Genomic DNA, 14,294 nt, shown 5'->3' with positions numbered 1-14,294 from the left:
TTTAATTTTTCATTTTTTCTATATCAATTTTTTTTTTCAACTACAATGGATAGATATTTCTCTCCCATCAATATCAATGATGAAGAAAACTACTATCCTAGTCCTAGTCCCGCCGATTTTACTAACATAAATGCAGGAGATTCAAATAGTCCCGCAGCTTTCCCAGTCTCAGAATCCGATACACCTCAAAATATGCCCTCGATTCCTCCCCATACAACTCCCGGTGGTTCTAGAAGTCGTCCTCGTAATCGTCGTCATCGTCCAACTTCATCTCAAGCTGAAACGGGTTCATCAACTGCTATCGAAAGCGACGACAGGCACACATCAGACGTTTGGACGCATTTCGATAAGTTTTACGAGGTAGAAATGGAGTTCAAGTGAAGAAAACAAGATGCAAGTATTGTGGAAATATTTATAAAGCTGATTCAGGTAATGGTACTAGTACTTTAAAAAGGCATGCTAATAAACATATTGCTTAACATGGAAATAGAGAAACCAATCAAACTCAAATAACTAATATAGGTACTACTTGGCGTTATAATTCTGATGTATATAGGGAACAATTAACTTTATATATTGCTGCAACTGATCAACCTATTAATATGTCTGAAGATAAATATTTTGAAAGATTTATTAAAAATTCATTTTTTTTAGGATTTAAAAGTTATTCTAAAACTGCAACTAGAAATGATTTAATAAAATTGTTTAAGAAAATGAAATTAGAATTAAAAAATAAAATACATACTTGTCATGTTAGTGTGGCTCTAACTGCCGATATTTAGAGTGGTAGAGCTAAACAAGATTATATTTGTGTAACTGGTCATTATTTTGATAATGAATGTAAATTAAATAAATCTTTATTAGGATTTAGATTAATGGATGTTGATCATAGTGGTCAACAAATTTATAATAAAATTGTTGAAGTTTTAGAAGATTATGATATTGTTACTAAAGTGATAAGTTTAACTTTAGATAATGCAGGTCGAATAGTAAAGCTATAGATTATTTCAAAATATTATCCTTTTAAAACAATTTGAAGTTTTTTCACCAATGTTTGCATGTCTGTTATTAATTTAATTTGAAAATAGTATGAAAACAATTAAAGAAAATATTGATAGAATTAGAGATTGTTTAGCTTGGATTACTGGTAGTAATAAAAAAAACGCTGAATTTCAAGATGCTTGTATAAATCAAATATGTCTCCTAAACATTTGCATTAGACATGCATGTTAGATGATATAGTACTTATTAATGTTTGATTCATGTTTACCTTTTAATTTAATTAATTATTTTGTAGCAAATAATAGAGGTCCTCATTATTTGGTAAAAAATTATTGGCAAATAGCTAAAGTATTTCTTATTTTCTTAAAAAATTTTATCAATCCACTTTACAATTTTCTGGTGTATATTATCCTACTAGTCCATTGGATATACATACAATTGTAAAAATTTCAGAGTTATTTACAAAAACCAAAAACAATGAAATTTTAAAGAACCAATAAAGCAATGGAAATTTTTTTTTAATATTTTAAACTCATTCATTTTCTTTATGTTTAGCTGCCATTTTTTATCCTAGAATAAACAAGAAGGTTTAGAAAATGGTTTAGAGATATTAACTGAAAATTTATAAAACTTAGCATTTGTCAATCAAATAGGAGAGGTAAAAAATTGTCCTGAAGAGGTATATTTCCAATATAAAAACATGTATGGGAACCCGCAAAGCACGAAATATAAAGGAAGTTTCATCAGAAAAAACAAATGAAAACTTCTACACCTGGAGTGCATTTAATAGGCCGAAGAGGAACCAAACCAGAAGCACAGGCCCAACCTCCTCTTCAGAAGCACCAACGGCAACAACGAACTACTGTCCGTCATGCAGTCATAGAGTAACGAGCTTCAACATATTTGGAACTCCTGAAATGTTACCAACAGAATCCACAACAAAGAGCCAACTTTGATGTCTTGGAATATTGGAAAACCAGAAAATGTATTTTTCCGTATTATCAAGACTTGCCTTGGATGTTTTTGCTGTTCCAGTCTCAACCGTCTCATCCGAACAAACATTTAGTGCAAGTGGAAGAATTTAAATGAAATGAGGATTAAATTTTCACAAAAAATGATTGAAGTCCTCAAATGTCTTTGAGATTGGAACAGTCACACACATCAAGATCAATATGAGGTTCTCGACAATACTTTAATAATCATTCAATTTTGTAATATAGATGATACGGATGAGGGAGTCCTAGTCAACCACATAATTAGTTGTTTTGTAAATTGTAACTTGTAATTAATTGTCAATTATTGCACTCTTTTTTCTTACCAAGTTTTTGTCCCATTGGGTTTTTCTGGTAAGATTTTAACGAGACAATAATTATTGTAATTTCTTATTTTATTTTTGATAAATGAATAAATTTAATTGTTCTTATATTACAATTTTAATGTATTAAAATTGAATTAATTTTGAAGTGCTAACAAAAAAATTTTAATTTAATTTAATATTGATATTTGAAAGAAGTTAACTAAAAACAATTATATTTTGTCATTTATAAATTATTAATTATTCATTTGAAAAGTTAATAAACATTAAACTTAAACAAAACAAAATCAAAAAAAAAATCAAAAGGGGTTAACCCGCCCAACCCACAACCTAACCCGGCGGGCCTAACCAACCTGCCAATGTTGGCGGGCAGGTCAAGACAGACCCGCCAATTTGCATAACCCGCCACGAGCCGGGTCGGTCAGACTGGGCGGTTACTTTTCCCCCATATTACACAAAAAATTATTATCATACATATATTAATCATAGATTAAATATGTTTAATATGTATATATATTATATTATATATATATTATATATATATATATCTATATTATCATTACTTTCTACATATAGTCATATATATTTTGTATCAACACCCATAAATTCATTTTAGTATGAGGATCTATTGTAATATATGATCAATACAAATGTGTGGTTTATTTAGGTTTAATTAAGCTATTATGTTATCAAATTTGTCATACTATATATTACTTGATTATACAATATGTTATGTTCATAAATTTGTCATACTACATTTAATTAAACTATTATATTATTAAATTTTTCATGCTATGTATCACTTGATTATACAATATGTTATGTTTATCAATTTGTCATATTATATTTATTATTTATTAATTGAAATGCTATCTCATAATATCTAATTATTGATTACATTTGTAAAAATATGAAGTTATTATGTTATTAGATTTGCTATGTTATCTATCACTTGATTGTATAATCTATTATGTTATTAAATTTGTTATGCTATGTATCATAATAATTTATTATTTTTTAATTAAAATGTTATATACTTATATATTTAATTATTGATGACATTTGAAAAAAAAAAATCCAAATATATTATATATATAAGAAAAACAAAAGTATCATAATATTTTATTATTGATTAACATTAAAAAAAATTTATCCAAACTAAACCAAACATAATATAAAAAAAAATAAAAAATATATAAATATATATAATAATGTATACCACGTTTTTCGAACATAAACGAACGAATAATCGAATAGATTATTTGCAAGCAGATGGATCAATCGAACGCAGTATGTTCAAGAACATAATCGAACGAACGTCATATGTTTGAACTCGAATCGAACATATTATCGAACGAATATTAAACTGTTTGTGAACAGTTTGTTATCGAGTCGAATCGAACAGTTATCAAACGAACATCGAGCTGTTCGCGAACAGCTCGGTTCGTTTGTAGCCCTAGCGAAAGCTATAAAGTCAGATTGTCTAATTTTGTTAAGCAAAACATGGAAACATCATGAAAAAGTCACTACAAGAAATTTTCGTTGCCAAAAAATGGTAACTAAAGTAACAATATTTGGTTACCAATGTGCATTAGTGACCAGAAATATTTCATCCCCATTTGGTGCCTATAACATCGAGACATAAGATAATTAGTGATGAATACAAAATTATGATAACTAATTTTCAGAAGTATTAGTTATTATAATTTTGGTTGCTAAACTACTTTAGAATTAGTGACCATAATTTGTATTACCATAAAATAAGAAATCTTATATACTAAACTTATATTTTTGCCACCAGAAATTGATCGTGGTTTGTTATTTATACAATTTTAGTGAGGAAATGATCATTAAAGGCAGATTTATTAGTGATGAAAGATTTTGACACTAATTAATTACATTTGATCACAAAAACTCCTCATATTTGGTCATGGACATTCAATCATGCATTCACCATTTGTCATCACTAAAAGAGTCTTCTTTCCGTTATGTAAGATGTAGTCTCTAATTCATTACAATTAGGTCATTAAAAAGATTTTAACAAACATGAAAATGTATGACAAGAGTCATAACCAAAACAAACAAAAAAATGCAGATTTCCCAGTTGGTATGACTGTGTAGGACGAAGGAGCAACTGTTCTTAGTTTCATAGAATTTCACAGATGAACGCTTCTCACAGCACAACCACATTCCAAATGATCGTACATTCTTCTACCCAAAATGGTGTCAAGTCGCTCACAACCGGCACAACCAAATTGCATGACCGTTCCAACCAAGTTAAAAGTCAAAGTACTCAAAATTCAAATGTTTTCGCGCCTTTGACAAGTCTTGAAAATCAAGTTTAATTTTTTGAATGAAAATGCAATAGTATACTGATGTGTCATAATTTTGCAAAGAAAAAGGGTCGTCGTGATATTTTCTCAGTAGTATTTTTCTTTTTAATTTGGGCCATGAATGGGCTGGGTTTGAGTTCTTATAAATGGGCTTTTGAGAAGATTTTGATGGAGCAAGATGTAGGATTAACCGATAAAGTGAATTTTGATTTGATGTGGGTGCATTTAAATTTAAAACATTATATAATTTCAAAAACTTTTAAGGAATGCACTCTAAAAATGTGGGTGCATTTATTAAACAAAAGATTTTTAAGCTTCAATAAAACCACTCATAAATGAAAGGAGAAAAAACACAAAAACAAGAAAGAAATGAAATGATGAAGTAAAGGTCTTTTTCCCAACAGCCCATTAACACACTTGTTCAAAAATTAAGGTGGTTGAAAAGAAAAAACCAGTCCCACATGGGACAAAATGGTAATGGCAGTTGAATGTGGGGACCATTTTGTTAGTGGGCCATAACACCTGGCTGGTTTCTCTTTTACAATTGAATTGCTTAAGCTTTACCCAACAACATAATGGCAATTATAGCCTTTCACCCTTTTTAGCATTTTTGATGTGCAAGTAACATGTGCTTTTGCTGCCTACACCCATTTTAATTATAGATTAACCGGATTTATCTATTGATTAAAATAAATTTTTTATATAATAAAATTGATTTTTAATATTTTTTTTCTGTTATTTAGTTATAACTGGAAAAGAGTGAATAAGTAATTAAGAATATGTTCGTTCAGTAGAGTTTATAGGAATAGAGCTTATTATCGTAAAGCTTATAAAGATATGGTTTTGAAGAAATATTTTTTTGTTATTCCGTTTGGAAAACTATACATGAAACTTTCTAGTCTTAAATTACAAAAACTAAAAATTAAAAAGGTTTCTAAAATGTTTATAATTTTCGAAAGGAGTGAACTTGTTTAGAATTAAACGCATTTGTTTTGTACAAAAAGTATTAAAAACTCTCTATAAGAGGGTTTTTGATAATTTTGTAAGGGACGTTTGTAGGGGTGTTTAATTTTTTTTAGGTGGTTTTGATATTTTAGAGGTTTTTTTTTTTTTTTATAATTATCAAGGAGTTTTTAATACTTTCTAAATGAAGCGGAAGAATTTAATTATAAGCGATCTCATAGGAAGAAAAAAATAAAATAAAATAAACTCATTTTTAAACAAGTTATATTAAAAAGTGGGAGAACAACATGTTCCCACCCAAGGTTTGGCAAAATAACACTTTTTCACCCATTAAGTTTAAAAATGACACTTTCCCACCCTTTGTCAAGTTCTATTAGTGTTTTCTGTTAATATTTGACTGAAAAGACGATAATACCCTTAAATAGTTTATTTCTTAATTAGTTTATTATAAATTAAAATTTAGTTAAGTCAAAGTCTTTACTCGATTATTTATCAATTCAAATGTAAAGATACTCTTTTTCTTTTGTTTATTTAGTGAATTAGGAATATTGATTTTCTATGTGAATTAGTAAAAATGAAAAACATTATAGATTTAGTAGATTATTGAATAATAGTGATGGGATATTGACGGTATTATAAATAAATAAATATTAAGGTCCAACTTTAAGCAATTTCATAGAATTACTCATAACTTTTTAGGTGGGGTTGACTATCTTTTTTTTTTTTTTTTTTTAAATATTTGACTTTTTAGCTAATTAAAAAATTTAAGGATATTTTTGTCTTTTCAATAAAATATTAACGGAAAACATAACAAAACCTAATAAATGATGGGAAAGTGTCATTTTAAAACTTGAAGGGTGGAAAGTGTTGTTTCGCCAAACCTTGGGTGGGAACAGTTATTCTCCCTTAAAAAGTAGATAAATTCAACTAAACCAATCTTTAATGTACTTTTATTGAGATGAATAACTGAAACTAAACGGACTTTTAATCTTGCATCGTTATCAAAACATATGTGGGAACAGATAATCAGTGGTGGTGGCGGTCGTGGTGGTTGGGTTGGTGGCTAAATTTTTGTTGTGGACTCAATTTTTCAGGCATATATTTGCTTATAGAGTCACTTTCAAGCTCCCACAAGGGCCGCAAGAATGAATGATACCTTTTCATCCCCATGTTATTTAGTGTTTCCTCTTTGGATTCTTTCATGTCTATCTCTTTTTTTTCTTCTTCTTTAATTGTACTGCCCAAATTTTGGTACATGAGTTAGAATCTGTTTAACCCCAAAAACAAAAAACATAAATGCAACCCATAACAACTTATGATTGAAAATTTTATGACCTAATTTTAGCCACGGTTTCCAAAATATGCAAGTTTTACAATTATCCAGAATAAAATAAGGAAATGCTAGATGTACAAAGTGATGTGGCAGCTGTCACACCACTAGTTTTACATTAATCTTCTCTTTCTTTTCACAAAGTGATGGTGTAACAATTGCTACATCACTTTCTATAAAGACTTTTTGTAAGAGTTGGCATTTCTGATGAAATAATAAGGGGTTGTTTTGTTTGGTTTGACTGTTTTAACAAAATCTCAAATGTAAAAGTTAAAATAAATTAATAATCCAAATAATAATAATAATAATAATAATAAAGAAGGGTAACTCAGCAATCTATATAACATATTTACCAATTTATTCCACTCTAAATATTATATTTCATAGCGGTAGACCCGATAATCTAACATTTAACAATATGATATGACAATATAATTAAAGTAAACTAGACCATGTTAGATTTAATAGTGTAGCGCATTACAACTGTTTTTGTCCTTGTTATTTTTCATTAAGGACAATTAGGTTAAGTCATGTGATTTTAAGGATAAATTTGTCTTTCAAACAAACTCTTACTGTTTTGGGAATTAAAGTTAGTAAAGTTGTCTATATATGTAAATAGTCTTTAATATTCCACAAGTAGATGCAACTAAATAACATAAAATAATTTTAAAAGTACTCGTTTATACTTTATAATAAGGAAAATGATAGAGCCATCGAAGGTTGCGCTCCGAATCTGTGCACCAAATGATATGGTAAAATCCTGACCGTTGATTCATTATCAGGTAATATTAATCAACGATCAGGATTTTGTCATATCATTTGGTGCACAAATTCGGTACACAACCTTCGGTAACTGTAGTATTACTCTTATAATAAACTCTTTCCGACATAACTTAAGGCTTGTTTGTTTTCATCTCTTTAAAATACTTTTTTGGTTTTGTTTGGTACACTCTTTAAAATATTATTCTAGTTTTTCTAATAAAGTTAAACAGAAAATCAACATTTATTTTAATATTCTCAAAATTATATTTTACTTTTTCATCAAACAAAACATTAATAATTATCTTTCTCGTAAAGATAACTCAATTTTACTTTTTTTTTTTTTCAAAATACTATTATAAAAATCATTCAATAATGAACCAAATAAGGCCAAAATTTTCTTCCGTTTTATTCATTCAGTGCTAATCAGTTGTGAGTACTATAGACAAGTTACCAAACGGTCACCTTAAATAAAAATATTGTTAGATGTATTGATTGCAAAAAGAAAAAAATAAATGCAAACTCATAACAAAAGCAGAAGCCGAAATAGGTAATAGAATTAGGTTAATTAGGGCCAAAGCATAATTACTTTTAATTAATTAAAAAAGTAGACTGTAACAGTAACGTGATGTCTCATAAAAGCAAAAGTCTCTGAATTTCTTCAGCCTTAGTTGAAAGCTTGCTTTGATTTAAACTTTAAAGGTCTAATTTCTAAATTGGTATTTAAAAAAAAAATAATAATAATAATTTACATTAAAACAATCACGTGCTAATATTTTACTTCGAAACACATGTGAAGGTACAACTACAAGCAACGGTCAACAGATGCTTCAAAGCCTGCATTTCTTTTGTAAAGTCTATCTGCAATTATTCTCCTTTATCTATTTTATATTATTTAAAATTTTAAATCGCTCTATCACGTGAAGAACCTTCTGTTAATCTTTGCAATTAATATTTTAAAATTTATAAATCTTTTATTTAATACGCATGAGATTTTTGTTCGTTATAATACTTAATTAACCCTACTTAATTTGCATAAGCAATTAATAAAAATAGGCAACAACCCAAATGAAACTTAAAATTATTTTTAATTAGTTTTATGTTAATTATTTTTTTAATTAATGTAATAATATTTGGTCATGATTATTCCTTCACATGTTGAATTTAATAGTGAATGGAGGATTGAGTATGATCAATGATACTATAGAGATAATATATAATATTGTTGTATACTAGACAACAACTCCTAAAGTAATCAAGAATTTTATTCAATAGTATATATAATTGTTCTATCTATCGTCTCTAAAGTGTTTGTTAATTTAGAAGATATTTCTATATATATGTTCTCATAATTGATTTCTTATGAAATTCCCCCGTTAATATAAATTTTTCACCATTGGCTATTGAAAAAAATTCTTTTAATCATCTAAAAAATATTCATATTGATATAAAGAAGAACTTATAGGATTTTTTACCTTAAATTAATGACTTAAATAGTCAAATATTTAATGTTCAGAAACTCGGACCGGACTATGACCCGTTCAAGGGTTCGATTTCCGATTTGACCGGTTGGATCGGTCGATTGGACCATATTCTATACAATTTTTTTAGTCCCTGAATGTTTGAAATTTATCAAAAACACACCTGTCGTGCGAAGGGAATGGTGATGGTGGCGGCAACGACGATCGACGGCCAATCGAGGTTTGGAATTATGGGGCTTTTGATGTATAGGTGCCGGTGAATCTGATGGTGGTATTAGGGAGTTCCATCGGCGCCGGAATCAACAAAAGAAGTCTGACAGTCGCGTGAACTTTAGGTGGACGGCGAGCGACGAAGGCGACTGAAAATGGCTGGGTTTTGTTGTGGAGATGCTATCAAGTCTAATGGTAGTGTTTTCTCCGTTGAACGATGCTGAAATCCGACGGGATTGAGCTGCAATTGGATAGTGATTCGACATTATTCCGACGGTCCAACCGTGGTCCAATCAGGTTTGAATGTAATTAACTGTTTTTAAAAGATTTCGAACCGGATATGTCGTCGGTTACCGGTTGAACCTATCCGATCAAACGATCCGGTCTGATTTTCAGAACATTGTAAATATTAATATATTAGTCTATACGGAAGTAAGAAAAAAAAAAAAAAAATTGTTTGTGGTTTAAAAATTCCATGGAATGTCAATGAAAAATCGGGTAAGTTGGAAGGAAGAAAGCCAAACACCGAACAAGCTAAAAGCAATTGTGAAGTGCTTTTCCAATTCATCACGTCTTACGCTTGCCCATTAATGTGGCAAAGCCTTTTCGAATTATTATTGTTATTCAACTACCAATTTAAGCCTTCGGCTTTGTGTCATTATCTCGAGGCTGTTGACACCAAACTTTGTCAATTACTTTGATTTGATTTTAATATTTTCTGTCACCAAATCCATCCAAAATTCCAAGTCATCTTTATCTTTTATTCAATTATTAATCTTGAATTTTTGGAATTTTTAGTGCTAAAGTCCAATGAAATATTACTGCCCAACTTAATTAGACTTTTAAAAATTCATCCCCCCTCACAGAAAATTATATAATCATTATCTAATACAAACATTTTAGTCCGTTTTCATCGAAGACTAATCATTTTTACATTCAAGAATTGTAACAATACAATTGATAGAAAATACATCTTGAATAAATAGTTGATAGTTTTGGTCATCAACCATTTTTACGTTCAGGAATTATAACAATACTAAAAGGGTAAACCGCTTAGCCAAATTTCAAGCCATTTGTCCAAAATTGCCCATTGTTGGACCAAAGCTTCTAACCAGTTACAGATTCAGAAATTTCTGTTAGGGTGGACCAAAATAAAAACTAATTATACATTAATATTTTTGTAAAGGTAGACCAAAATTTAGAAATTATACATATTAGTATTTAAAAAAAAAAATTGAGGACGGGCCATAGGCTGGATCTGCCCCTGCTTCTAACCATTGGGTCTAAAAAATATTAATCGTTTATTCAAAATATATTTCCAACCTCTTAAAACTGTTATATTTAACTAACAAAAATGACATTTAGGGATGACAACATTCGTTCTCCGAATTGGGGGAACGTTTTTGTGCAAGACCTAAGAGGTGACACTAATGAACCCCAAGATGTAATTTAAGTTTAGGAGGATAATTGTGATTAATTAATTAAGTTGGGTAACAAAAGCAATTAAAATTAAAATTAGGCATATGCATCAATAATAACACATCATTTTGGTGGGACACCATTTTCTGTCGCCCAAGCAAATGGTATGATTAGACCTTTCTTTGCTCTCCTCTTTTTATAATTAACTCAACTTAACATCCTTAATTAATATTCACTTCATTAATTACTTACCCGCCGAAATTAATTTTAAATTAATTAAATATTGTAATGATATTTTTTTTTTTTTTTGTTAATTATTTGGTTTGTTTTTGTATGTGAAAGATTGAAGACACTGTCAGTCTGCCTCTTTGGCTCTTGTTAATTCCAGTAATTCTTGTCATGTTTACTTAATTAAGGTTAATAATATTTTATTAGTCTTTAATAAATAAAATTAAAAAAAAAGATTAAATTAATATAATACACGTGGTCGTAATTGCACGCCAAGGAATTTAAGCTGTGTGACGAATGACGATTGACGACCGTCCTCTTCCCCCGCCCACCACCGTCCAACACGCCCACCATTATAAAAGCGTGACACCGTGTCAACTTGCCACGCTTTCAAGATTCCATTTTTCCAAATACCAAAAACACCCTTCCGTCTTTCTCCGAATACCTGTGGTGCCATTAACTCACTGGATTAAAAATCTCCACTGGCAACGGCTACTTGAGAGAGATTTTAGGTACTCAAAAATCTGCCCTCTCTTTAAGCATTTAATTGGACGCCTGACGCCTCCTTAGTTTTTTTTTTTTTTTTTTCTCCAAAAATACCCAATCTCGATTATATAATCCATAATTCAAAACCTCACGTAAATTTGAATTCAAAATACATAATCATTCGATTAATCTCTTATTAATATTTGATGTCAATCACTATTGGATGACTGATGGTAAAAAATTTAAAAAAATTTAAAAAAAATCTTAAACTCTCCTTAGTCAAAGTCCCCCAACCAATAATAGAGTGAACATCGGGGGATTATCGATCGATTTTCATGGTCTCAAAAATTAGTTGAGACCATATTAAAAATTACTAATTAAGATCCCATTAATTAATCCTAAAATTCAGAGATGTACACGAGAATATTAAAAAAAAATTGGTGACAAAGCATGCTGACAAACAAACAGAGTCTAGCAACTAGTCAAAACATCAAAGTTCAGAAAAAAAACCACCTCTTATAAAAACATGTTTGACAAGCTAAACAAAAAGGACAACCTCGTCATTTCAGAGCATCTTAACAGTAACCCTGTTTTAATTTTAAAACTCCAATTTCGGCAATAATAAGTTTTTCAGTAATTACAAAAAAATATCATTTTAAAATTAAAAATTAAATAGAGAATCAAGGGCAGTTTCCTTTCTTTGTTTTTTGTTCATCCACTACACCCATTTTCTCTTTTGACAGTACCAAGACAGCATAAAAAGCAAGCAAAAACAGCAGAGAAAAAAAAAGAGAGAGAAGAAAGTTACATTCAGAGATCTAACCAACATGGGTTGAGGAAAGCCAAAGCACTGAAGCTGTAGTCGAGAACAAACTTTAGTTTTGATTCTACAGTAATTGGTAAATTTTCAGTTACTTGGTTGTTTGTGATTTTTGATTTGTTTCGTTACTTTTTGTGAGTTTCAACGTTCATCTAGTGGTTTTAATTGTTTGTAAGCTATTAAAAAATGTGTGAATTTATAATTCACTGTGAATTTTCTCTTTTTTCTTTTTGTTGATCAGTTTCTTTGTTTCTTTGTTGATCGTGTATTATGTTGTGTATTTGATGATCAGGTTAATTGTACAGATTTGGAGGGTAGCTTTTACTTTTTTTCGTAGTTGTGTGATAATTGACCTGATTTTATTGGTCAGGTAATTGAGTGATCTTTCATTGTGTTGTTGAGAGTTTGTCTTGGTGTTTTGGCTGATTTGGACACTGAATTTGTGTTGTTTTGCAGGTACAGAAGTGAAGATTGAAACTTTTACTATCTATAAGTTCTTAGGCGGCTCAATTATCTGTTTGTGATCATACATATCCACAAACAGGTTTGGTCCTGTTTATTACCTAATTCGGGTGCTGTTTCGAGGATCACATTTTCGTCTGATCAGAGTTAGAATTGGTTGGGATCATGCAAAGAGTGCGGCGCGGGCGGATTCTAGACGAATGTATTCTTGGTGGTGGGATAGCCACATAAGCCCGAAAAATTCCAAATGGCTTCAGGAGAATCTTACAGGTATTACTTTTTCTTATGGGTTTAATTTGCATTTATCTTGAGATAGATGTCAGCTTAAGTCTTGTAGCTTGAATTTATGGGTATTTAAGTTTTCTTTTCATAATGCCTTATGAAGTTTTTAGTATGAGATAATTTTAAGTTTCATAATTTTTTATAAAGGTTATAGCATGAGATAATTGTACTTTGAGAGAAAAGAAGTCTAAAGATATAAAGTTTTGAATACTCTTGAAACAAGTTGAAAATATAGATGATGGATTATGTTGTCACTAGACTTCAATGCTATGAGTTTGTTATCTTATCCAACTTGTTTGAGAGTAAATATGCTTGTTGACTCTCAGGAAGCTGGCTCTTGATGTAATTCTTTTTGTCTATCAATCCCTGCTTGTGATTTGATATAAAAATTATTCTGCTGCTGAAACAGATATGGATGCCAAAGTCAAACAAATGATCAAGGTTATTGAAGAAGATGCAGATTCCTTCGCAAGGAGGGCAGAAATGTACTTTAAGAAACGGCCTGAGCTTATGAAATTGGTTGAAGAGTTTTACAGGGCATACCGTGCATTGGCTGAAAGATATGATCATGCAACGGGGGCACTCCGCCAGGCTCATCGAACAATGGCAGAAGCATTTCCCAACCAAATCCCATTTGCTATGGGTGATGATGGGGATCCCCGTACACCTGAGATGGGTCCAGCACGTGCATTGGTTGACCCTGATGAGTTGCAAAATGATTCTCTGGGACTCTCTTCATCTCATCTCCTTGCCTTAAAAAGAAATGGAGCATTTACCGATCAATCTGATTCTGTAACAACCAGAAAGGGTTTGAAATAGTTTAATGATTTGTCATAATTCTTAATTGAATTGAATTTAGAGTAGTTGATTTAGGGGGTGTAAATGTAAAAAATTAAAACTGCAGGAATTTTGGGGGTGTAATTGTCATAATTGAAAACTGTTAGGGGTGAAACTGTCAAAACCGAAAGCTGGAGAGAGAAAAAACGGTCCACCCGTGGGTCCACCCATACCCGTATAGGGTAGGGCACGGGTCCAAAATATTGGACCCGTATATATCCACCCGTATAAGACCCGTACCCGTTTTACCCGTACTCGTTTTACCCGGCCCGTACCCAGCCCACCCACCCGTTTTGCCAGGTCTACATGTATGTATGAGCTGGAGCTGCTACTTTCGCCACATTCCACATACGTCCACTTGCTCGAT

General features: G+C 30.5%; 1 protein-coding gene across 1 annotated transcript; it reads left to right on the top strand.

Annotated features, from left to right (window-relative positions):
* The first annotated feature begins 12,839 nt into the window (after nt 1-12,839).
* LOC116110871 (protein NETWORKED 1C-like) lies at nt 12,840-14,028 on the top strand. Its single transcript, XM_031397088.1, has 2 exons — nt 12,840-13,078; nt 13,500-14,028. The coding sequence occupies exons 1-2, from the start codon at nt 13,009-13,011 to the stop codon at nt 13,907-13,909; spliced, it is 480 nt and encodes a 159-aa protein (XP_031252948.1). The 5' UTR covers nt 12,840-13,008; the 3' UTR covers nt 13,910-14,028.
* The last annotated feature ends 266 nt before the right edge of the window (nt 14,029-14,294 follow it).

The sequence above is a fragment of the Pistacia vera genome, unplaced genomic scaffold (genome assembly GCF_008641045.1).
Source record: "Pistacia vera cultivar Batoury unplaced genomic scaffold, PisVer_v2 Contig617, whole genome shotgun sequence".
NCBI classification, from domain to species: Eukaryota; Viridiplantae; Streptophyta; class Magnoliopsida; order Sapindales; family Anacardiaceae; genus Pistacia; species Pistacia vera.
This window is presented reverse-complemented; position numbering and strand designations above follow the sequence as displayed.